General features: G+C 38.6%; 1 protein-coding gene across 3 annotated transcripts in view; it reads left to right on the top strand.

Annotated features, from left to right (window-relative positions):
• FGD6 (FYVE, RhoGEF and PH domain containing 6) overlaps positions 1 to 26009 on the top strand; it is a 73231-nt gene that overhangs the window by 22165 nt on the left and 25057 nt on the right. For all 3 annotated transcript variants that reach the window (XM_085046765.1, XM_085046753.1, XM_085046759.1), the window contains exons 3-8: positions 7534 to 7681; positions 10387 to 10454; positions 10547 to 10577; positions 19061 to 19212; positions 19986 to 20142; positions 20798 to 20885. In XM_085046765.1, the coding sequence (XP_084902891.1) occupies positions 7534 to 7681; positions 10387 to 10454; positions 10547 to 10577; positions 19061 to 19212; positions 19986 to 20142; positions 20798 to 20885 (644 nt within the window). The remainder of the gene's footprint in view (positions 1 to 7533; positions 7682 to 10386; positions 10455 to 10546; positions 10578 to 19060; positions 19213 to 19985; positions 20143 to 20797; positions 20886 to 26009) is intronic.

Raw genomic sequence — 26009 nt, 5'->3', positions numbered from 1 at the left:
TGCCTGAAGTAGGGTGACTGACAGAATGGGTTACTTAACAAATTCTGAACATTTTTTAAAGTATGAAGCACATATGACAAATGCTTTTTTTTTTTTTTTTTTTTTTTTTTTTGCTTAGAATGTGAGTCAGCTGTATTTTTCTTTCTTGTTGAGGAAAGAAGTAAGTGCTGGCTTGACCTGAGGATAACAAATGCTAAACTGAATGCTGCTGGCTGTAAACATTGGGATAACTTGGTTCAAGCAAGTCAGGTGTAGAAGTTTGCAACATGCTCAGCCAAGTATAAAAGGAGCTGCCAGTGGCATGACCTAACAGGCTAAATGTGGTGGCAGCTCTTGCAGTATTTGTGATATCCTCCTTGCCCAGAAGTCTGAGGTGTAACCAGTGAGTGCCAGAGGTAAGGACTGGGACAAAGAGGGTAGTTCTTGGTGTTTTTCCTGGCAAGAGCAAATTCCTGGCACGAGCAATCTTTTGGCATTCCCACATGGCCTCTCTCAGCAGCCAGCCTATTGTCCAGGAGGCAGAAGACAGCTTTTGAAGTGCAAGGGGCTCTGAATGAAAATCCATTTCAAATAAGTTGTAATGACCTTTTTCTTTTGCTTGTGTATCACTATCATCAAGGATCCTGGCTTTCTATTAAAAAGCAGATATTAATGCATGCATACAGTACATACGATATTGTTTAAAAGAATTGTTTCAACTCTTGAAGTCTTTAAATTGCAGTTTGAAGAAGGAACCTGGAGTGCACAAAATATTTTCTATTGTAGTTGCTCAGCTGGGTGCTGGTCGTTTCTGTTTTCTAGCTGAGATTCTTGAGGAGTGTTTATGTTTGTAATTGAATCCTTAAAATTCCCTAACCAGCCTGGAGACAATATAGCACAACAGTTCTAAGTGATGCAAATAATCATGGATTCATTGGTCTAGTTTATTTACCCCTTGTTTTGTGCTGCTTTTTATTTTAAAGACCATTGTAGAGGTCTGTTTTATATTCCTTGCTATGCCACCTATGGAAGGATCGCACACAGAAAGAACTAATGAATCTCACAGGCATGATCTGCTTAGGCAGTTTTAAAGAATATAAATAAAAAGATCAAAATTAATTGTCGTGATCCTTAGGATTGCACCAATAAAAATTCATGGCTGGCTGCCTTTTTTCTTGTTATTAGTCCTAATAATATGGAGAACTTTTTAATATCATTGAGTTCTTACTGCAGGAGAATGAATGGCATAATGTTAACGTTATTGTGTAAATCGTATTTGAGAGGGTACCTTGCTATCTTGCTTGCTTGATGTGAAAAAGCACCATTTTTGGCAGAGAAGTTGAAGCCCAAGGAGCTTGGCTGCAATAAGGCAACCAATCTCCAGTGCTGGCAGCCAAGTCAGCACGGCGGGAGACGCAGCAGCATCCACCAGCCCTACTCACACTGTCCACTGCACCTAGAGAAGAGCGATGTGATCTCAGCTTCAGCTTTTTTCATCTGTGAGCCTGTCATTAAACCAGAGAGGTACTGATGCTTTAAGAATAATTCAGATAAGTAATCCCCCAGGCCTAGGTTGCCTTTCATCCTCATTTGCTGCTTCATGGTCCAATATGCCCAAAGGAGAAATGAAAAATAGGGGGACATGAAGATGACAGTGAGGGAAGGAATTCTTTAGCTCTAATGGTAGACAGTAATAGTTGTTCAGAGAATCTGAAGTTCACACGACAGTTGTGAATTTATGGTGGGTTAGGCTTCAGGTGCATCTGGAGGGATATGAAGTTCATCTTTGTGCTTTCTAGACTGGTTTGCAAAAGGAAATGTGCTGGTGTTGGCTTCTTCAGGCTGGTTGTGGAGGGGAGGTATTGCAGCAAAATGTAACTTATCCAAAAAGTGTAATAATTGATGCCTTTACTAATCTTGGTGATCAGTAACCTCATTATATATTTTCTTAAACCTTCCATAGAAACTCACTCGTGATCTTGGTTGGTATCCCTTATTATCTTAGTACCTTGACAAGTATGCTTGCTTTCTAGAACTGATTTTCTTTTTTCCAAAAACCTATCGTAATTAAATAATAAAGACATTGGACTGTCTTTAAAAAGAAACATTAAATAAAAGCAAAAGAAATTCACTAAGTAAAATGAAGCAATTATTAACCAAGCAATAATTTCACTTTCTGTTTTTTGAGTACCCAAATCAGGAAATTGCTTCCCAGAATATTTTGGGATATTAACTCAAGTTCTATATTTACCATCATTCCTCGAAAGAGATTCTGAATTTAGATGGGACCAAACAGAAAAGATGCCATAGAACATTTTGTTTAAGTCTCTTATCCTTGTGTTTTCCTAGAAGTGTGCAACTACAGCTCATGGAGGGGATCAGTTAATGAGGCATGCTTACAGCTATTAGAAGTATGAGGGGCTGTGAAAGAAAATATAAGTGTTACCAGCTATTACTCTCACAGAGAACAAGTGTGCCTTCAGGTCTTAAAAAACCAGCAACTGAATATTCCTTAATTACTAAAATTGATTGCAGGGAAGGGTGATATTAAACTGAAAATTAATAAACACTAATAATAGTTGTTGCCTCTCTGGGGAAAAATGAGGTGCAAGCAGCTGTGAAAAGGTTGTGAAATGCTGTAATGATACAAAAAGGATTTAAGATGAAATATTATAATAGGGCATGTTTAGTTGCTCTCTGAACTTCTGGTGTGTATTTTTTTAGTTGAGTAGGAGCTTCAGTTTGTGTAATTTTGCCTGCATGTTGAAGGCTTACTTTAAAAATAAGCACACAAACAAGAACACCCAGAAAACCCCCACGGTAAAATACTGGAGGAAGAGACAGAAGGATAAAGCAGAGTATAACAAAGACTCCTTTTAAAACAACAAAAGGATGAGAAATTAAGAGTTTAACAGAGTGTTGTGTGCAAGGTTCTGTTCATTCAGCATTCCTACATATTTTTATTACTGAGAGTAGGAAAAAAGTCTAAAAATAATGAAGATCACTCGGAAATGTGTGTAAAGCAGTAGCATGGATGAATCTATTTTAGCAAATACTTTGGAGCTGTGGAAACTTGCTTTTTAGTAGTTATGGTGATGCTAACACTTGAAGTAATTCCAATATACTATAAAATACTTCATGTTGGAGCATTCCATGGCAGAGACTCTTTCTGAATGATCTCAGTCAACCTCAAAATACTATTTGCCTACTAAAGGAATTGGAAACTGAGACTGAAATGTTAATTGTGACTTCAGGCTATAGTGCTCTATGCAGGGTCCAAATCAACAGCGTCTGAAAGTGAAGCCCCAGGTGTATTAGAAGCTTCTATAATAAGACAAATAAACTAGTCTGAACTAGTCTTGGTCATCTCTTGAAGACATCTCTTGGTTTTTATGCTGATTAGGATTTATTTTTTCAGTGGTAGTAGTCTGGTGGCAATTCTTAAGTTTTGACAGTTTATCTTGCTGTATGTCTTACTAGGATCAGTATGTTTTATTTAATTTTTTACTATTGCAATAGGAAAATACAGCACAACATACATGTATCATCCCATAAGCTGCTCATTCCAAGGCAAACTAATGATCTTTTTCATTTCATGTGTCAAAACAAAAAGCCCCACATCTATATTTAGATAACTTGCTCACGAGATATGGCAAGATGTTCTTACTCAGTGCGTGGCACAGTGAGTTGGCAGGGATGGTGTTTCACATGACTGATAATGCAGAAGTTTCTATTGGTATTGCTGTGGGTAGGACAGCAAAAGAATTGTGATGAAGAGGGAACAAGATAGAGAGAGTTCACAGTATCCTCAAAATACCCAACAGAAGAGCCACTTAAAATAAGTATTACTGCATGCTTGTGGTATTTTAGAATAGGGGAATTAATATGTGTTAGAAAAGATTCTGTTTATTTAAAGATTTACTACTACATCCAAAGACAGTTAAAGGCTTCAGGGGATTTCACTCTATCCAGAGATAACTTTAAGAGAACCATACATACAATTATAGATGACTTCAGAGGTAAAAGTACAGAAAAGAGTAATCAGTAAACACAAAACTGCTTTCTGTTTCGCCAGAAAAGCCATAGCTTTGACCCTGAAAGGTTAAGGTGTAATGCATGAGGAGAATTGCATGTTCTTCGGCACGAGGCTGATAAACACAAATGAACACAGTGACTCTGACACCATTTTCCCTGAAGAGGAGGACACAACTGCAGGTATCAGCAGGAGGGCCTCTGCCCATGGCTGCAGTATTGCATCCTATCCCTGAGCTGGTGGCTTGTTTCTGGAAAATGGCTGAGTGTGAACTGACTTTTGATCATTAATCATCTAATTATCCAATGTGTTTTTTCTTAGAAAAGCAAAGAAAGAAGGGGAAAAGTATTAAAAATACCAGTAAAGAAACCCTCAGCAAGATGTATCTTATGGAAGAATGGGAGGGCTGTGAACTGATCAAGTACAGGATAAAGATGTGTAGGGATTCATAAGAGGTGCTTTGGTGGAGCAGATACAGTATGCAAGGTTTTATACATGGTTCTCTCAGCTCTCACAGCTTCCTTTACATGAATAGGTGAAGTGGTAGGTATGCATGGTAGGTGAATAAGCACCACAAAGGCCAGTAAAGGAGCTTACTGCTTAAACATTGTGATTCGTAGACAGAAAAAGAACTTATACAGTGAGCGGCTGTCATTTGTTTGGCATATGCTACACATCTTAAATTATCACTAGTTAATTATTAAAATTTTTAAGTAGCTTTTTTTTTTACTGAAACTTTCTGTCAGATAAATTGATTAATCTTATATTTAGAAAATGCTTCATGCAACCCAAGGCAGCTGGTTTGTTCTTCATCCTTCAGTGGTGGTGGCATTGTGTTTGCACAAGTAAAATACAGCTTCACCTGGAAGTATTCTTGTTTCTGGCTTCCAAAAGAGGGTGGGTTTCCTAAAACTTTTTTTTTGCACAGTTTTGTGCACAGGTTTTGGCACAGTTGCTGTGAAAAATTTAAATGGAAAATGACAAGAAATTCTGGAAGTGGGCTTCTAGTAGAATATGCTGAGGCGAAAGAACAGTGATGTCACAGGTGTGAAAACAATGTTTACTTGATGAGAAGCAATCTCAGAGGAAAATAAATGTTAAGGCTAGGAAAAAGGGTAATAAAATGTCTATTAACAAAACCAAACATTAATGAATAATGGGCTAAAAAGTGTCTTCCAGTGTGGTCAGAGATAAAGCACTTAGTACATTTTGCATTGGGAGAAAAATACTCTTGATCAGAGAGAGATTCAGTGACAAATGTGGATGGTAAAGCTAGAGTAATTTAGCAAAGGAAGGAGTAGCAGTAGTTATTTCTGTTACAGGTTTTGACTAAGCTGGGGCATATATCTATCTTATGTCATGTTATTGATGTAATAAAGATGTTTGTCATAATAGAAGAATATGAGGAGGCATCTGCTAAAATAAATATTCTCAGTTGACTGTGAATTATAAAAACTAGACAAGGAATTTTCTGAATTGCTCTAGTTAATGAGTAACTGCAGAAGTCTTCGTTTCCTGCTAGCATGGTTCCAGGGAAAGCTCCAGTAAAAAGCTGCTTTTTTGACTTCCTGAAACTCCTGGAGACTCTGGGAACTGTCCCTGGCGTATGCCATATGCTGTTGTCATCAGCACTCATCTCTCTGGTGGCTGCTCTCTTCCTGCATGAAGCTGATCATTTCCAAACTGAAATAAAGGGGTGTCTCTCTGTACCCAGGGTGCTTCAGTCTTGACTCAGGACCTTGTTTGAACTCAGTAATGACCTTACAGTTGCCTTCCTTCCCCCACCCCCTTTGGTTCTGGGAGACAGTAACTGCTTGGGAGTTTCCTGAGTCTTTCCTGTGTTGTCGTAATAGAATGAAGTTATTTTAACCTTCTCCATATCTTCATAGCTGACCAAGGTCTGTCCACAGGCCAGCTAATCTTCATGTCCTGATATAATTCTATTTGTGATCAGCATTTTTGTCTTGGTTTGTTGGGTTATTGGTATGATTTGTTTGTTTTTAACTCTGTCTTGAGCACTGAGTAATTAACACTTGGCTGTAGCAGAATCCCCTTCCTTGACCTGCTGGGCACTTGCTGAGGGTGCTCTCAGTCCCACTGTGCATGTCGCTGACAAACCTGGGTAACAGCACCAGTCCCAATACTGAGCCCAAGCCCTGAGGAATACTTCTGCATTTCAGCTTACTGGCAGACACCTTCCATGGGATTCATGGGGACAGGTTTTCCTTCTGGTAGCTATCCCAGATAGAAGTGGCAAGTCTGAATAGTTACCCTCCATCCCTGCTTTCCTCTGATTCAAAGCTCGGAAAAGATCAATCGTAATTATCCGTTGCCTAGGGAGGCAGAGGACCAGGTATATGGAGAAGTGTGTAGCCCTGGCAGTTGTTGGCTTTGCAAAATTAGGTGTTGATCAGCCCGGTGAGATCTCTGCTGGCTGCAGCACCTTGTGGACAAGGTTTTCTGGATTTGCTTTTTGTTTTGCCGGATAGCTAATAGTTTTTGGCTCATGTCAAAATAAGTCTGTGGCATCCCAGCATCTTTTTGCAGGTGTTGAACACAGATTATGTGATTTTTAGATAATTTTAGTGTAATTGGAAATTTTAAGATATTTTAAAAGATTAAAAGTACGAGCCCAGAGATTTGCCATGTTTCTACATAACCTTACAAAAACTTAAGGCTCTTGTTTCCTCTAGTCTGTTTTCCTGTCTATCTTTCCCTACCCTCTTTTTTATTTTCTTCTAGAATTGCATTTCTTAAATCTCTACTGAAGTTGTCAAGGCTAGTTAGAGGAAGAAGGTTGTGTGCCTGTCTCATGCAATTCCTGGATTACAAATACCGCTGAAGCTAATAAAAAGAGACCTCTATAATGATTGTACAGCAGCAGAAAAAGGTTATGCTTTACAGCTTTGACAGCTATCCGAAAGGTGTCTGTTTCTGTGTGATGGGTGTTCTTAAACACAAAAGATTCTGCTTTCCTGTTTTTAAGAATTGTTGGACAGAATGGTTATGATATTGCCATCACTGATACAGTTGTTTAGCAAATGCATTGAGAAATGGGCCTGTATGTATATATGCATCTAGAATTTCACACAGAAAGCTCCAGTGTGAGTACCATATCTGGAATAAGACCTGCTGTTATAAGATAGAGGACAGCAAAATTACTATGATATTTCTTTAGCCTTCTAGCATGCAGTGCAAATGTTGCTCTATACAGGTGCATAGCAATAAGGGAATAGATTTATCAGACTTTGTTGTTAGGCAAACTCTGATGGACATGAATAATACAAATACTCCAAAAGTACTGTGGCTTCTACTTGCTGTCAATGAGCGTTGTATCAATACTAGCATAAATAAAATGTTGCAGCGTTATGAGTCCACTGTGGAAAATCCTCCAGTTGTTGTAATCTTCAGACTACCACAACTGTTTTCAGGGTCTCTCATACCAAGTAGATGATTTATTGTGGGGTGAAACAGAAAGCTCTTTACACAAATAAAGTATGGTGTGTATATTTTAATATTAGGTCCTTAGAAGAGCACCATGATCATTCCAACATGGTAATGGGAGATCTCCAGTCAGATGAAGAAGATATCATGAACAGTTCTGATGAAGATGATGACACAAATTCCGATTCCAGCAAAGGGGAGACTGATCCTCAAGAAGATAAACAGGTATCTTTTTGTCTTTATCTTCTGAAGGTATTCCTCACTCTAGCAGTATTTCGTAATTTGTAACCTGTTGGGATATTTTCAAATGTAAACCACAGCTGACTGTTGGGGTTGAAGTCTGACCTTCTACCTTCTGTGAGCACCAGCTTAGAGTGATTTTCCTTATTTTAATCTTATTTCTTCTTCAAATGAGGAGCAGGAAGATAGTGTTAACTATTCTGAATGAAATGAAGTTATGAGGGTCCTATCCCTCTCTTTTGAGGTACTCTTGTTCTTACTTCTCAATCCTGGACACCCTGAATCCAGCCTGCCCATAGACCAGTGACTCTCCTCAGCACCAGTCCCAGCAGCTGTTTCCTTTGATAGTAGTTATATCTGCTTCCTTTCCTTAAAAATAATTAAAAAACAAAACAAAAACAAAGCTCCAACAAGATAAACAGAAAAACCCAATGAAACCTTTTAGTGCTGGAAGAGAAGACTTGATGTGCCAGGCCAGAATGTTGTTAAACCAAATGAGAAGACTAAATTGGGAAAGGGAAAGAGTCAAGGGAAAAGTTTGCTCCTGTGAAACTAAACAAGACTGTACCTGTATAGAATCTAACTTACCTTGCGTGCCATCTCTCTTTCACAACAGAGTTTTACAGGAAGATGTCCCCATTGGGCGTATTCTCAGGCAGGTTTTATGGAGTAATTCAGTGCTTGCTGTGAGGCATCTGCTGTCGCTGGCTTCAGCTGCCTGCGGCACGTGCGGCCGGCAGCTGGGAATTAACAACCAACTTCCTCACAGCGAGAGCAGCTGCAGAGGAGAATGAAGCAGTCTCTGCATCGGTCATCAGCTGGGCTTGTTTTATTTTTCCTTACCGCAAGCATCTGGCTGTTTTGATGCTTTATATCTGTTAGGGGAGTTATAAGGCTCCTTTCCAGTGTTGTGCCGGAGAGCCTTATTGTATCCCTTTGGTTCTCCCATTGGAGACTCTCAGAGCCAGAGTATCTTTGTCTGAGCAAATGCAAAGTGGCCCTTTCAGCACCAGCTGGTATGTGAAAAGTCTTTCAAATGGGGTTGAAAACAGACTGTGATATTTCGTTTTGTAATTGTTTAGTGGTAGCATCTCATTCTCAAAATACTAATTTTCATCTCATTTGCAACTGACACATCTACGGTGATGGCAGATACCTTGCTCTGCATAATTGACTTACTTGTGAATTCAGTCTTGTAGGGAGTGTGTCAGCTGTGCTTTCTAAATAGGCACAGAGGCCTGAGAGTAGGTGTTACAATCTTGCCTGAATGAGATTGACCCGCACTAGATAGATCTAAGTGGTCTTTGGAAATAAGCTTAACTTCAGAAGTAAAATCCCATATTTGTGTGCAGATGTCTGTCTATATAGTATATAAAATAAATAATGTATTTTGCATATATGTGGTGTTATATCAAATTATTTATTTTAGAAATTTTAATTTAGTAATTAGGTATGGTGTCTTTTTAATTCCAATGAAAAAAATTAATTTAGATTTATTTTTTACTTTGAATACAACAGTATTGTTAACACCAACCTATGATTACTATGTGTCCCATGGTTTAATTTCCAGCACTTGAGACTAATTTATAGATTTGGAGGAGAACTAAATCTCCAGAGAAATCTTGCAATATTGGTGCTTGTGAACCAAAGTTTTGTGGATAAAATGCCACTGATACCTGATTTTCTAGATAAACTGTTCAGTGTCCATGTTATACTACCATACTCAGTACAGCCTTCCCAGGACTTCCATCTCATTTGAGTTGTATATCCTGTGATGTTTTTGGGCTCCTTGTCCTCTCTTTCTTTGCAGCCCATTAAAATGAAAGCCTGAAAGCAATAGATGTGGTGACAGCTGGCAGCAGGGAGCCATATGGCAAGCCATGAGAGCTGTTTTGGAGAAAGGTGTTCTATCTGAGGGAAATGGTACATGCAAGTTACACTGTGTAGCAAACACATTTGCATCCTGCTGCCTGCCCCCATTTGCTTTGTTTTATCTGTTCCCTCAGTCTGAGGTTGGACAGCGCCATTGGTTTTTTGGAAGCCAAATGTGCGCATGAAACCCAACATCATCTCCACAGTGTTTCAGGTGGATGACAAGGCTCACATTTCTGCATCTTTGCAGTACATTTGCTATGTGTTCCAGCAGCTCTGTTGGTAGATTGTCAGAAACTGGCTTTTTTCTTCAAAGTGACTTTTTTCTTTTTTTTTTCTCCTCTCCTGTCGTCTTGTTTTTCAGTAAAGAAAATGTATGTCTTTTAAGATATTCCTGAAACACATTTGAGTTCACTGCAGATATTACTGTTCCTGTATAAATCAGAAAATAATAATCAAATTATACAGTAATATTATCTGTACTTTAGTATTTTAATAAACAATAATTGTTGTTTGCTAGGGCTTCATTCATTATGGGCTTCAGTGCTTCCTGTAATAATTAAAAGAAAAGGCTGACAGTGTTGTAAAAACTGCTCTTAGCTAATATTGTTGTTTCCAGATACAAGCTAAATTGATTTGCTCACAGATCCTGAAAAACCAGAAGGTGTCAAAGCCAAGAGATTTCAAAGCAGTATGAAGTGTTTTTTTGCAGAAGTAACTATTGAATAATTATCTTGGATTTGACGAACTAATAGCTGGAAATGATCTTAATGACAGTTTTAGTAGGTGCGTAGTATAACATATAATTTTATTTGCAGGGTAAGGCAACTGGAAAGAAAACAAAGGTTTACCATATTGCCAAGGAGATCATGAGCTCAGAAAAAGTGTAAGTCTCAATGTTAAACTTAATAGCTACTCAATTTATATTAATTGGGTAATTAAAATGTAACTGTTTGCTTTTTCTTGCTTTTCTGATAGGTTTGTGGATGTGCTAAAGCTCTTACACATTGTAAGTACTCAAAAAAAAAGCAGTTTCCTTTTCTATTTGTGTAACCTATTAAAGTTTTATGTTTTGGTTTTATGGTAGTGACTGTGCCTTTTTTCCTGCTGTATGTACATATTCAAAATATAACAATTAATCTAATTAAGATGAACTTTAATGTTTCGCATTTAATATAATGGATTCATATTTTGGTGGTAGGTAGGAGGAAAGCAGTTATGCTTAATTAATTTATGTAGTTTCCAGTTGAGTGTGTGTATTGAATACTGAAAATTGTATATACATTGATTTATGTTAATCAGAATATTTATAAGCCAACTTGTACTGGCTTATAAATATGTACATAGCAACAAAAAAAAAGTTTTTAGTTATTCTAACTCCTTAAATGGTGGGAGGTGGGTCAGGAACCATTTGCTTTTAGAAATGGTACATTAAAATACACGTTCTTGAAGTAATCCAACTAATAGCTAATGGCTCATTGGTGCATCTGTCATCATGGCAGCATATTTTTTGAGGCTGCATTTCCTTGACAGATGTTTACTTTCTGATAACACCTGTGATTGTAGTACCTGCGATGAGTTGTGCACAACAAGGGTTAAGTATTTCATCTGTTTTTATGCAGATTGATAGTTTGTAAAACATGCTCTGTTGAAGGTGGTAATAGTAAATTAATGAAGAATTTTTCTCTCTCTAGCTCCATAGTGTGTGTTTTCTGTCAAATTTGAAATTATATGTATTTGTACCATTTTGTCACTCTTTTAAGTGCAAACATAGTGGTTTTTTTCTGTGGGCAATAGAAGTGATTGTATTGCAAACAGATGCATTGGTCTATCTTGATCTCTTGAGAAGCATATTCTGTGAAACTGGGAACAAAGGCTCTTATAGATGGTTGTATACAGTCCTGTAATACAGAGATTCTTTTTTTTTAGGGAACAAAGAATTTACCACATCATTTGCTGATTTTTCTTTTGCTTTCCTCCTAGTAATTGATTTTTTGATTCTGTTCAAGCTTCATTTTTAAAAGCTGGCTCAGTCAGTAGCACCCAATGTGTAACTTACATTCAACATGGTTTATAATACAGAACTCAATCTTAAATACTGGTTAAAGAAACAGAGTTGTCCTAGGCAAGTTTTATGCTGCATAATTTTATATTATCATATTTTTCAGGCATTTAACTTATTTTTTAAAGGTGTCTTCGCTATTCAGGGTACCAGTTCTTTAGGTAATATGTGCAGTACTGGAAGAAAGGCTGTTGGTAAGGATGATACAGGCAGCAGAAGAACCATATGAGAAAGGAAGGAGTAGAGAGCTTAGGAAGTTTCTAGGATAAGCTTAAAGCTGTCCCCACAGTGTAAATGTGCAGTGCTGTAGGATGTGTTTTGCTTCTCCTTTAATGGAGAACTTGCAACTTTATTCATGACAGTCTGCTAGTTCTAGCTGCCAAATAAAAACTATTAGATATGTTTTTGTTGGCTAGCAATGACAATCAACTTGTATTCAGCCTGGTCTAACAGGGAGGATGCTAGGCTAGGAGTTGAGGAAATACTTTATCCTTGTCAGTTGGCCTGCAGCAGGAACCTTGGTGAGTGTGCTTGTCAGAGAGGGCACCAGTTTTGAGGCTCTGTATGTATACATTCTTCATTAAATAGAAACTGCTACAGCTGAGAAAGGGTGCAGAAACCCAGCTTTTTATTTCCACAGAGTGGTATGCCTGAGGATTTGTGTGTTTGTCACGCACATTATTAAATCTGTTGATTTAAGCATATATTTCTTATGGATAATTTTAAAATGTTGATAAAACTATCCTTTTGATTTCATGTGCAGTGAATCACTTTGGCTTACTAACTTCAGTGTCAGGATTACCAACTGCCAGTCAAGCAACCTCTGACAAATTTCTGAATTAGCACTTATATTTTCCCCAGACTGTGCCCTTTTACCCATAGTAAAGATTTGGCTGGTCCGGGGCTGCTCCATTGCACCTTCTGAGCCATCTGTTAGTGGTTTTCCACTTGAAATTCAGTGACTAATTCCATTAGCAATGATCTGAAATGAATAATATTCTCCTCAGTGTGTTTTACCAATGTCAACTAAATGCACCACGTGGCACCAAGGAACAGGACTGTTGATGTAAGAAAAAGCTTTTTACTTTGCTTCTTCTTCGAGCCTTTGAAGTGGAATCCAAAGCAGTTGAGAATGTAGGAATGTGATTGCAAACTGGTTACAAGTACCACTGAATATTTTATAGCATTTTTTTCTTTTATATTGGCAAAGTCACGTTAGGTGGAGCAACTCTTCCAAGACACCAGGGTGCCAGCCTGTGTGGACACTGTCACAAAGTACAAGTACATCTGACTGCTTCTGTTGAAGACACACAGCAAAATTATAAACACTTGGTGAAACTTCTATAAATGCTAAACAAGCTGGTCATGACAGAGATAAGGTGAGATAAGGGACTCACCTGGCTTTGCACACAGTCTCAGTCTCAGTGAATGGCATTGCTTGAGGGTATAATCAAGCATTAGATGTAATCTTTGTATTTCTCTTACTGTGTTAGTGCTCTTTTAGGGGACAAGATTCCAGTAAAATGCTTTGAGAAACTTCTGGAAACAAAGGAGCTTAAATCAAACTAGCTCTGCTGTATGCATGTTTGTGAGATGGTTCATGCATGGCCTCCTGAGGGTAAACAAGGGTTGAGAATATGGGAGAAGTACTATTTTTTTTCCCTAAGGACACTTGCAGAAAAAAAGAAACAGTGAACGGCTTTGAAACAGGAGTGACATAGGAGAAACAAGCTTATCTCTTCTGACTAGCTCTGTGCCCAAAAAACACCCAGTGTCCCTGGAAAAGGAGTATGGCAGGATTGGTGCCCTTTGTACTTCTTTCTTGTGGGATTCTTTGGAGATGGGTTGCTTTGCATGAGTGAGAAGACTTCCTCAGCAGCACCCTGGTGCTGGGAGAGTAAGCTGCCTGGTTTATTTGTTGTCAGGTTTTTTGGTATCTTTTTGTTCTGAATTTTGTTCTTTTGCCAAAACCCACCACACTTTTTGTTCTTTCCATTCTTTTTGATTCTGTTTCCTCCCTGCTGCTGTGATCTAAGCAGCAAGGCTTCTGGTCCAGCAGAGAAACTTGGGGTTTTTTTTGTTTTTTTGTTTTTTTTTTAGCTTACTCCTTCCACTGCAGGACTTAGCATATGACTTTTTGCTGTGTGAAGAGAAAAGCTTAGGCATGTGGGCTTTTGCCTGAGCCTTTAAATCTGTGAGTCTGACTTAGACCCCTCTTCTGTCCATATTTGGACTCTGAAACCAAGTAAGTAGGAGCTTGTCAAGAGGCATCTCTTAGCATTTCTGCAGCCAAAAGATCAGCTTCTTATTGGAGAAGGCAGATAAGAGGTCATGCATCATTTTCTGTTGTTTGTCCTTCCAGTGACACCAGAGTGAAAAATTATGGTTTAATGTTTCCATTTTTCAGAAGAAAATTGCAATATTCTCTGTATATAAACAATATATAATTTTATTTATCTATAAAAACTGATGTGTATTGTATCCAAGTATTATGAAAAATAATTCATAGTAGATTTGGAAAAATAGTGTAATGAAAAATAAAAGAGCTATGGCCTTTGGAACAAAGTTCTGACCTCTGGTCCTGGCTTACAACTGACTTACTGTTTGACTGTAAAAAATTCTCTCGACTTCCAACTCCTTTTGTTCCATCTGCAAAATTTAAATATATGACCAGTCTGAGGTGGATATGCTGATAAATTTTTTGTTTCTGAAGTGCTTTAGAACTGCTGAGACATATGACAGTGAGTTGCAACTGTAGTCCTCTTACTATAAGGAAATACTGTTCTACTACCCAGCCTATTCCCTGAAATAATGTTCTGGAAATATGCCACAGTCAAATAATTGATTATTGTAGAAAAAGAAACTACATTATTTCGTTTAAGAGTTATAAAGTATTTGATTACCTGAGAAAAAAGGTGTGGAACTGCTTGGCAGCTTTCCAAAAATAATGGCATATGTTCAAAAAATGTTGTGATCCACACTTAGTCATAGTCCTAATTAACTATATGTGCTGTGGTTTGACTTAGTTTATGGCTAGTAGTCTGACTCTAGCTAGGAGTGCCTATTTATATTTTAAATAATCTATTTGTGAAATCTTCTGTAGCTGTAATCCTAAGCAGTCATGTTTACAGTTTGTCACATCTTACAGCCTGGCAGTCGTGAAACTTCCTCCCCTTCCCTCCTCCTTCCCCATAGGATGTGTGTGTCTGTGTGTATTCCTTGAAAAGCGTCCAAGTGCAAACATTCTCTTTTTTTTTTTCCCTTAAATTAAACTGATATTTGAGGTATCTGCAGGTGTATTTAGCTGGGAGTTGTACCTCAGTGGAAGGGATTATGACTTATTTTTCTTTGCTGATGGTATGTTCTGGAAGAACAGATCCAAGATGAAAATTGGTTGAAGCTTTAGGAGTAAAATACGTGACTATGTTTAGATTATGTAGTTCTTTCTCTTCCTGTTAAATTTCCAAGAAGTTTTAATTTCACCCATTTGAAATTATCTTCATTCAACTATTAGATACCTGAAGGTGCACTTAACCCAGTCAGCAGCTGAGCTGAGTTTAGTCTGCTCAGTACCTCTTGTGGTTTACAACCTTTGCTCCATAAACTGACACAGGCAGGTCACTTACTGTGGACTGGGAATCCTCTGGTGGAAGAACTGAGGGATTGGGAGTCAGGGCCTTTGCAGAGGGGAAGTGCATGGGCTGATCGCAGATGATTCAGAACAGGGTCAGAATTATTTCAGGTAACACAGCCCTTCTGCTTCGTTGAGGAAGCTGCGTTGAAGGGGTGGTGGGAGGAAACAAAAGCAGTGATGGTGGAAACCTCCTCAAAAATTGTTTAAAAACTCCACAGCTCTAAGGGGAGTGTATACTAACAGGATAAATAGAATTTCCTACACATTTTCAAGTTGGAAGTGTTTTAGCAGGCAGTAATTCAGCGACAATATGTGCTCAGAAGCCTTTAATATGCCTAGACTAGATTTTCGTATGGACAAGTACCCAGTGGGAGGCTGTCTCAGTCTAGCATAAACTAAAACTGTTTCTGGTTTGGAAAGAATGTTCTTTCCAGGGATGGTGATGTGTGCCGTCCCCTTGTGCTGTGTGAAAACAATTACCTTTACCTAATCGGTAAAAAGGAGTATCAGAAGATTATTATTGGACCAGAATATAATGTAAAACTAGAAACTGTAAACAAACATTTCAGAAAATGTACAATAGTCTCCCCATTTCTGAAAGGAAAGAAAAATATCCTGGTGAGAAGCTGGGATGATTCAGTATAACTAACATAATATTTTGGGTTTTGTCATGCAGCATATGAAACATGTCTAGAGTTGCAAATGTTTTTCAGTTAAATAAGCACATTAATTCCAAAGTGTGGCAAGTTGTTTTTTGGGTTTGATTTTTCTTTTGTGTTTTGTTTTGTTTTGTTTTTAATGAGTAAGATTGGAGTATTTGAAAGACTCATTTTTAATTAGAAAATCTGTCTTTAAAATTCACTTGTAATGGATTGCTGCATTGCTTCAAAGAGAATAATTTCTAGGACAACCTAGGTGATTGCCTTTGAACAGATTGATGAAAGCAGTGCTCTTCAGCAGTGTTATACGGGACTATGTGCTAAATACATTTGTAATATAAATCACTTCATGCAGGCATGTATTGATATCATAGCAATTTATATATTATTTCCAAGAGCAATTCTGCTTTTATTTAGCAGTGAACTGATTTAGATTTAGAAGGAGCTAGGCCCTGGTGCTTTAAATTACTTTTACTGCAATTTCTAATTTCTAAGTCATTCACCTATGTGCATTAAAAGTTGTCATCTGAATACCTTCCACCTCTTGGGGTGAAATTTCAAGGCTCACTTTGTAAATGAGCATATTTTACATTTGGTAATTAAAACAGATCTGATCTATGTTTTGTCCTTTTGGATATGAAATTACTTTCTCAGAAGGCCAGTACCTTCAAGTGTAAACACTGTTAATTCCAGCCTTGTTACATTTGTTTTTCTTTTCCCACCCCCCATCCCCAGGCATGTGCTCTCTGCATTCAGCTCTTGAGTTTATCTCAAGATGAACTTGGCATGACAGTTACTTCACACCCACTGCCAGGTTAAAAATAAATCTTAATATGATTACAGTGGCAAATGCATAGTCAGTACTGAAGATAATTAAAAAAAAAGAAGGGCAAAAAAAAAAGCATTAAAGTTTATCTCTTGTTGTTTTGCAGGCTTTTGAAATTTGAAAGGTTCACATTATCTTTCTTCCCTGTATTTCCTCTCTGCAGCACTTCCTCAGTTTACTCAGTTTTGGGAGGGGACATAGCGGGTGATGAAGTAAGGTTTTGGTTGGCTGTTTTAATGATAGAACCTTTCATGGCATAATCTATAAACTGTGATGAAGCTGACAGACTTTGGGTCAAAACCAAATCTGTATTTGGAAAACGCCCTGCAGACTCTTTGAATGCTGTATCTAGAACTTAAATAAATGCTCTTAACTACAGCTGACGTTCCTGTGTTATCTAGTGGTGCTTAAACCTGGCTCCCTGCTCTCCTTTTGTTGTTTGGTCAGGGGAAAGTCTGGGTTGTTGATTACGATACAGACAAAACCGCCTTGCTTTTTGTCGTGCAAGCAACCTTATGACATTCAAACAACATTCTTGTCTCATCCTATGGCAAAGTACACACAGTGTATGGTGTGTGCATACCATTGGGGGCAGGGGAAGAACATTATCATAATATGATGATGCATTTTGCATGGAGCTCTCCAGAATGCCTCATTTGAGCTTTTGCCATTGTAATTCCATGTATCATTTCAGTGTTAAGCAATGCCCCAGGGTCAGAAAAACCCATAAGATGCAGCTGGTAGTTAACCTATGTGTCATTAGTCTGCACAGAGGATGTAAACCAGAACATTTCCATATGAATAACGCCATCTGTTTTTTAACTCCCTTGCATTTAGTTCTCAGCCTTCCCCTGTTACAGCCAGTGCCCTGTATCTCTTTTCAGCTTCTTGTCAGGACTGCCCAGTCACAGCCTTCATGACCCAAAGGGTCACAAAGCAAGAAAGTGTGTCTGGAGCTCACGTTGCCCAGAGCTGACGTAATGATGAGGGAGAACAGGGGAAAGTTGAGTCTCCAGTTTGAGAGACCCTAAATAGTGCCAGATGCTGGACTGATGAGATTGCTAGAAAGGACTGTGGTAGTAGACCTGGGGAGGGGGAAAAGTGGGGCTTAGGTTGGGGTTTTTTTTCCTTAACCTGCGGGCTGTACAAGTTTCCAAAGGCAGGTGCGGACCCCATGCACATTTAAAATTTAACTTATTATTGTACTTAGAACATATTTTTGGTGACTTTTTTTCAGGATACCTATAGATTGTGCATATGATGTTAGGTTTCACTAACCAAAAACTCCAGAAGAGCTAATTTAGCTTAATTCTCTTTTTGCTCAAATTCAAGTGAGACGTGGTAATACATAACACCACCTCATTTGTTGGTTTTTTTTGGTTTTTTTTTTGTCAGTTAAGACAGTGTTGTTTTTCAAGTGAAATGCTAGATTGCTAAGCTTTTTTAAAGATTTGTTTGCTTGTGAATAGGGAAAATACCTTGTATAATGGATACTGAGTTTCAATCTTGGCCATTCTGATTTGTGTGGGATCAAGATTTTGATTATAAATAGTTTAATGAGGACCAATGAGCATCAGCTCTGTCCTGCTGAGAGCTCGTTATAGCATGAAAATGCTATAAGATCCTTCAAGGGCAAGTATTTTCCTCCTTCCTGTAAGTGTTTCAAAGGTACCAGTCAGTGTTGGTTTTGATCATTGCCAACATTTCAAATCTCGTGATTCCCATGTTGTTACAATATCTTTTTGTTAGATGTTCGTTTTCCTGTACCTAGAACAGCTGCTACACACAGTAATTTTTTAGACCCTGCATTTTTGTCAGAGAGGAATATCTTCCAAAATGGCATTTGTAGCTGAGTTATGAACACTAGGATGATTTTTAAGTAAGATACTATGATTGTATTAGCTGTTATGACAATTTTGCGTTTTGACTTATATATTTGCAAGAAGACACTCAAGGGTGTCAATAACCTTGCAGATACAAGCTTTGTTTAGCCTGCCTTAGTTTCCTTATAAGTGATACCAACACATTTCTTAAGGGCATGTTGTAAAAATAATGAACAACTCCTATATTATGCATACAGGAGCAAAGAAGTAAAGCTCCAGTGTCAAACCAAAGGGATTAGGGCAGTCCCAGGGGAGTAAATTGAAGCTGCAGAAAAACATAACCCAGATGGTACCCGCCTTGCCTTTGGTAATAGGGAGCAGTGGCTGGACTGTTTGCGATGAGAACTCGGTTGTGCTCTCTGTGTTGGTGCTTTGAAGGCTGTTCACTCATGGCAAGGGGGGTTTCTGTGCTCTTTGTACTCCGGCAGGATTTCCGGGATGCTGTGGCACATGCCTCTAGGCAACTTGGAAAGCCAGTGATTGAGGACAGAATCCTGAATCAGATCCTCTACTACCTACCTCAGCTCTACGAACTCAATCGGGACCTCCTGAGGGAACTGGAAGAGCGATTATCTCACTGGTGACTATCAATAAAGGGACACCACTCCTCTGATGTTTAAATTTCTGGGGGGCTTGTGTGACTCCATGTGATCGTGGTTTGACTCTTAGTTGTGTTCCATGTACCTTCCTAAATGTCAGAATTTGGTTTGAAAGTGTAGGAGATTGTTTTTCACTTAGATGTGCTTTTGTGCTATCTAGATGCATGCCAAATGATCCAGAAGGCATGCCAATACATTTTTGTAGCAATCACAGTTTTTATTTGAAATGTTGTTTTTAATTGAAAGTTCTGGTCCGTGCATGAGCACAATAAGTGCACTGACTTCATTAGGGAAAAAGGAGGCTGTTCTGAAGACTGCTTTGCATTTTAGAGGTGGTTTAGATCTACTGATCAGGCACAGCACTGATTGACAGCCACAATCCTCTTGAAGACCATTCTCAGTTACCACTGGTGGGTGGAGCTATACAAAACCAACTGCCAAAGGCACTGCAATGGGCAAAGACTTGCTCTTGCGTTTGAAGATCCATTGCCTCAGAAATCCACCTTGAACTAAAGTGTTCAAACAGTTCAAGACCATTTTTTCTAAGACTCTATTAAGTGGTTGTCATCTAACACTAGTTTTGACGTGTGCCTAATAAGATTTTTCAGAGTAGCAACTGAGATGGGTGCCTATTTGCTGTAAGCTTTTTGTTCAGAACATAAACTAGCACATTTTACTCTGAAAAAGAAAGATGTTTTGCTGTAAGGTTTATGCTATTTTTAGCTCTAATTGAATCTTTTTTTGTTGTTTCTAGGCTTGAGCATCAAAGAATTGCTGATATATTTGTTAAAAAGGGTCCCTACCTAAAGATGTATTCAACTTACATCAAAGAATTTGATAAAAATGTTGCATTATTAGATGAACAGTGTAAGAAGAATGCAGGATTTGCTTCAGTAGTCAAAGACTTCGAGGTATTGTATTCCTTTGTTAGATATATTCTGTTTTGTGACTTCTTAGCAGTTGTGATTTTCCACTGGGCTTTAGAAGCTGTCCTCAGTTTGTGTTTTGGTGATGGGTTTTTTTGCTGCAGTCTTGGCTTGAGACAGGAAGAAGACAAGAGGCCTTTTGAAGGATTTGATGTTTCAGATTCAGATTATTTTGAATGCAAACTCGAGATAATTAGCATTTTTGAAGCATGGATCTTTTAATTCTGTGTTGTCTTTAGAGGTGTGGATTAATTAAAACTTCTGCAGTTAGCACTCCTGTCTTCTCTGCCTTTTTGCCTAATGGACACTGACAGCGATCACAAAGGAGCATGTTGCCCTTACTGTCCTGTTTCCTTTATTTCTGGGAAGCTTCACCTCTCTTCCTCCTAGGTCAAAGCACACGTTTGGGGTCCACGGTGTATGAGTACTTACTCAAGTCTTTAACACATGGGTAATTTTCATGCAGTCTTCCACATAGAAATGCTTGCTCTGTAGTGTGGTGCTTAACACCGTGGCAGTAGCACTTTTCAAAGATGAAAAGCTTATCCAGTATAATCAGTACTTGTTTGTAGGCAGATTTACTTTTGCTGTAACCTTTGACTGCCAAGGAATCATTATTTATTTTGGGTGTTTCTTTCAGATGAGCCCCCGCTGTGCTAGCCTGGCCCTCAAGCACTATCTGCTCAAGCCAGTTCAGAGGATTCCCCAATACAGGCTCCTGTTGACAGGTACAATTAAGCTCTTCTGCAGGCTTAAGAAGTCTATCTTCACATGCCCCAGGATACCCATTTTCAGACAGTTGAATCCATCTGTAAAGCATGTTTATCTGAATTCAGATATGTGAGGCTTTTTTAAAACATGTCACAATATGTGAAGCTCTTCTTAAAATCTAGCATGGGTTTTAACCTTTCCTTATTACTATTCATTGCGGTAAGATACACAAGCAAGGTCCTAATATTTCCAACACTGTGTTGTGTTCTGATGGTAGATTCAACAGTACATGAAACGTGGTGGTTTTTACTTGAATCTGTGGTAATAGAAGCCTGTGATTTCCTTGGAGGTTGGAATGCTCCTGTTCTGCTTTGGGTTTTGCTTTTTTTTTTGGGGGGGGGGGGGGAATGGGTGTTTAACAAATGAAAAAGACAATATGGAAAACTGGAGCAAGGAGAAGAAAGATGTCTATGCAGCTGTGAACTCCTCTAAGTAGCTTCTTCATTTCTCCCCCACCCAGGTGTTTTGTCTGTAAAATACATTCTCTTTTAAGGCAAAATACATTTTTTTAGTGCACACTAGTAAGTGCTTAAGACTTGTTGCCAGGGCCAGCTGAGAAGCTGATTTGAAACTAGGACATCTGGGTTCTCTACCCTGCTCTGGCATTGGCATGTTTGGGTGACCTTGAGCAAGTCATCTCCACGATGCAGGGGTTTTTTTAGTCTGTAAAGGGAGGGCAGTGACAGAGGGCTCCTTTGTGAAGTATTTTGAGATGTGTTTGTTGTAAGAGAGGGATGGCTCCTGTAAGGATTTGGAAATACTTAAGGCATTGTTTTTGAGAGCCATTGCTTCTTGATGAGGTATTTAAAAATAGCCTCTGTTTATGTAGTAACTGCAAAATAAAATGCTCTGTGACCTTTTTTTTTGGCTCTGTAGCAGCTCATTGGCATTTCCCCAGCAAGTACTTAGACTAGTGATGCTGTGGCAGATACAGACTTAAGTGTTATAGAGCAGTTACCAAGTTATTAACCTTGACTTTTTTCATTTTAATCATCTTATTAAACTCAGGGTGTTTAATAAGTTCTCCCTCTTTTTTTTTAATTGAATACTTCATAGGGGAAAATCTTAATGATACTTAATTGATAAAATCAAACTATTAAATGGCATTTGGGGAGTTGGTTTATTTTAAAAGGATATTGACTTAGGGCTTGGTGTGGCTTCAAAATCAGCAGAGCTTTGGGTAAGTTCAAAGGTTTTCATTGAGACAGAGTTTAGTTGAACAGAGGATCAGGATGGAGCAAATGCCATTGTCAAAATACACAGCAGAGCAAGAGATGTCAGGGATGGATGCACTGAAACAAAACTCAGATGTTGAAGGGCAATTCCTTGTGATGATTGGCTGTCACAGTGGCTGCTTTAGACCTGCAAAAAGCCTCATCCTGTACAGATGGGGGTTGTTGTGGGTGTCCCCAGTCTGCAGACCTTACTGTGGCTGCCCATCTTTATATACACCTGCAAATTCTGTTGAAATGAATGGGATTGCCATGCTGGTGGAAATTTAGAAAAGCAATTTTGTCTTCTATGTGAACAATTAAAGAGATCAGGCCAAGAATTTAATTATGCTGGGGTTGGAGAGTGTTATTTTGGATCTGTTTCATTTTCAGCCTTGTTCAATCTGTCATGCATGTATGTTGTCCTTGAGTTCTGACTCTTCCATGTCTCTGTTGATGACCCATCTGCTTTGTTCCCTTCCAACAGCTCTGTGTAGTATTGAGCAATGCCTTTATAAACCTGTGCTATATGAACATCTGGAGGACATGCAAAACACTTGTACCTATTGTTGCAGTGAGTGAGATGTAGCAATGGAGCAGCTGCCCAGGCCAGAGACAGGGGGGATCTGTGGGGAGGAGGGCGAGAGCAGCGGAATGAAAATAATCCAGGAAACGAAGCTGTCAGGCCTGAGTCAGCAGGGATTTCTTCCTATTTAGATGTTCTGTGTCAGTGGGACAGCTTTGTACTGGTAACCTGCTGCTACTCGGTCACATCACAAGATTGTTGCTGTGCTTTGAAGTGGAGTTACTTTTGTGCTAACAAAAGCAGGAGCAGGTGGACTCGTAAATCAGTCAAGGAGAGGCAGAGCTCAGCAGTGTTTCTCTTTAATTATGCAGCTTCTCCAGTCCAGTAAGTGGACTTCCACTTCTTCACATTCTGGCCCTGAGCTCTATACAGTAAATATTACATAGTTTGTATGGGAGGGTAATTAGAGGCCTCTGATTTCTGAGAGAAATGGAGAGGTGATTCTCTTCTCCCAAAAACCTCTGATTTGAGTAGATGACTTGAGACTGTGCAATATGAACAGGCTCTCGATTGTCATAGGATAAGCCTCTCTCCTCTTTTTCATGACATAAGGTTGGCAGTGAGTGTCTTTTATTATCCTTAACTGGGTTATAGTGATGGGAGGCTGAGTGGGATGAAAAACAAGCCATTTTGCACTCTGAGGCTTTGCAGGTTGGAAATAGAGTTGTCAGACTCAAGGCCAATTACGTGTTGTGCAACAATTGCTTTGAATTTCATTTAATAACATTAGACAACCCAAGACAAAAGTAGTTAATGACGTAGAAGATAATTTTAAGCAGAAGAAGTGATAGCCACTGCACCCAGCAAGTGGGAAGAGAGAGCTGGGAGCTGCTGTCAGGTAGAAGTAGGCATAAGGAAATTTTCATCACAAAAACAGTATTAGTGTGCTTTATGTTGATTTTTGTTGTGTTTTAGGGTATCCAGCAGAATTAAGAATTTCTGAAGGTATGATTAAGGTCTTCCTAGTCTGAACAATAAAAGCATATTTCAGAGGCGATTTTTTTTTTTTTTTGCAAAGACAGTAGATACTATTTCAGCTTAATATCTGACTTCTATATTTATTTAATCTAGAGAATATTTTTGCAAAATTTTTACTGCGACACTTTTCATATCTTTGAAATCAGCTTGTCTGTATAGCTCATGGCAGTACTTCCAGAAAGCTGTTGTAAGCGCAGAATTTCCAGTGTGTATTCACAGAAGACACTAAAAATATCTGTTCTGATGCTTCTCTGCAGCTGAGTTTTAGCTGTGAACTGAGGTCTACTTACCAGACAAAGAGAGTACTAAGATGAAAATTACCTATTTATCACTTACAGGATTTTACAGTTGTAAGTTTCATTGGCTGTTCCAGTTTTATAAGACAAAGGCTGCCTTCTGTTTTAAGTACAGGATTTTAAATGAATGCAGTTATGGTAAAATCTCTGATTTTCCCTCTTCTATTCACTGATTATATAATTTAAAATGCTAGAAAATACCCCTCCAAAAATAGTTTTGAGTGGTGGTGTTTTGGGAAACGTTATAAAGCATGAATTTGCCAAGAAATAGTTCCCATCTTGGGTCTCTGGTTTTATGTTTCCATTGCAATTACTTTGGATGTTAAATTGGATGTCTCCATGTAGCAGGGACAGTGTGTTAGAGTGCCAGCTGTACATTTGCAGATGAGGAAATTGTACCCACTTTACCCCTTGTTCCCAGCCTGTAGAGGTGAGTGTGTGGTTTGGGAGCCTTATTTCTCTATAAGCTGTAGGGATTTGTTTTTTACACTGGCAGGCTCCCACTGGTCTTTTGTGCTGGCCCCAGTGAAGATCAAGTTGCAATTGTAAAGCTTTAATTTGTTGGCTTTATGGTGGAGTCCAAAGAGTGTTCTGCCTCAGCAACATGGCACAGCTCCAACTGGAGAGACCACCTGTGCCCAGGCAGGGCAGGAGAGGGCAACTGGTGTCACATCCATGACAGGTTCCTCCAGGTTAAACAGAGTTAAACCCAGTGTGAACTCCTCTCAGTTCCTTTTAAAATACCTCCTGTTAAATTTTTTCTCTCATACAAGCCTCTTACCAGTATAACCCAAGGTGAAGCAAGATTTTTTTTTTTTAAATGGAATATTTGTCTACCTAAATACTGCATTGGAATGTGTGGTAGCTACTACAGCACAAGGGACATGAAGGGTGCAATACTGATGGAGTACAGCAGGAGAAATTTTGGTGCCATGTCAGACTTCGCTTAAAAGATCACACGTTAACCAGGGCCTGCTAATGATCAGGCAGAACTCAGACGAGAGCAGAAAGCTGTGAGTGTTCCCATGGCTCAGCCAATCAGACTTCCCAGAGCTCCCTCCCTGCCTCCCAGCCGGTTCCTCTTCCTGCACCCCAACCTGCTCTTCATGCTTGTCTCTTGGATCCTCCCTTAAGTCACTGCCAAACAATAAAATGTCAGTGCCAAATGTTTCTCTTCCTGTAGTTCTGTTTTTCTCAAAGCTTTCCTTAACTGTGACGAGTTCTCTCACTCTTGGTAGTAATTCTACTGCAGAAACATATTTCATAGTTCCCTTTTAATTTTGTGCATAAGGAAAAGATTACAATACACTGAATGGTCTCTGAGGGGCATTCATGAAGCAAGACATCTTACAAAGGCAGGAACAATTGGCTCCTGATCCTTTTTGAATGAAAGAATTAATTTGGGTAGGGCAAGTATATGGGAGTTGAATTATTTCACTCCTACATGAAACTTGTACAACTGAGAAGCTAAAATTGAATGCTTGCTACATTACATGTAATTCGTTTTTAGTAGATCTGCCAGAATCTTAATACTTCATTTAAAAAGTAATTGTAAATCATTATTTGTTGCTTTTATCAGTCTAATGTATAGCTCTTAGAATGTTTCTGTTTTGGTTTCTTTTCATTTTAAGGAGTTCAAAGTTATAGCATACAGATAATAGATGGTTGACGTTTTGCTGAGGATATATATTAATCATTGACAGGGTATTGCACTTTTTGATTAACTAGATACTCAACCAGGGAATGAAAACTCGAGGGGGATGTTTTCTTGTATAGTCATACATTTGGAGTTAATTTTAGCAAAGTAAAATAGATTTTAAAACTACCCAGAGTTTAATGGATTGAGGGTGCCATCTCGTGGTTGAACTACATGTATTACTGAAAATAGAGGGAAGTATGCTATTTTTATTGCGGAAAAATATTCATAATAATCTGATCTTCTGTAATGGACTACTTTTTTTTATTATCTCCTATAGACTAGTTAGGTGCTTAGACAAATATCCATAAACT

The sequence above is a fragment of the Lichenostomus cassidix genome, chromosome 1Aa (assembly GCF_008360975.1).
Source record: "Lichenostomus cassidix isolate B80296 chromosome 1Aa, HeHo_3.0, whole genome shotgun sequence".
Taxonomy (NCBI): domain Eukaryota; kingdom Metazoa; phylum Chordata; class Aves; order Passeriformes; family Meliphagidae; genus Lichenostomus; species Lichenostomus cassidix.
Note: the sequence above shows the minus strand (reverse complement) of the source record. Positions and strands in the feature narration are given on the sequence as shown.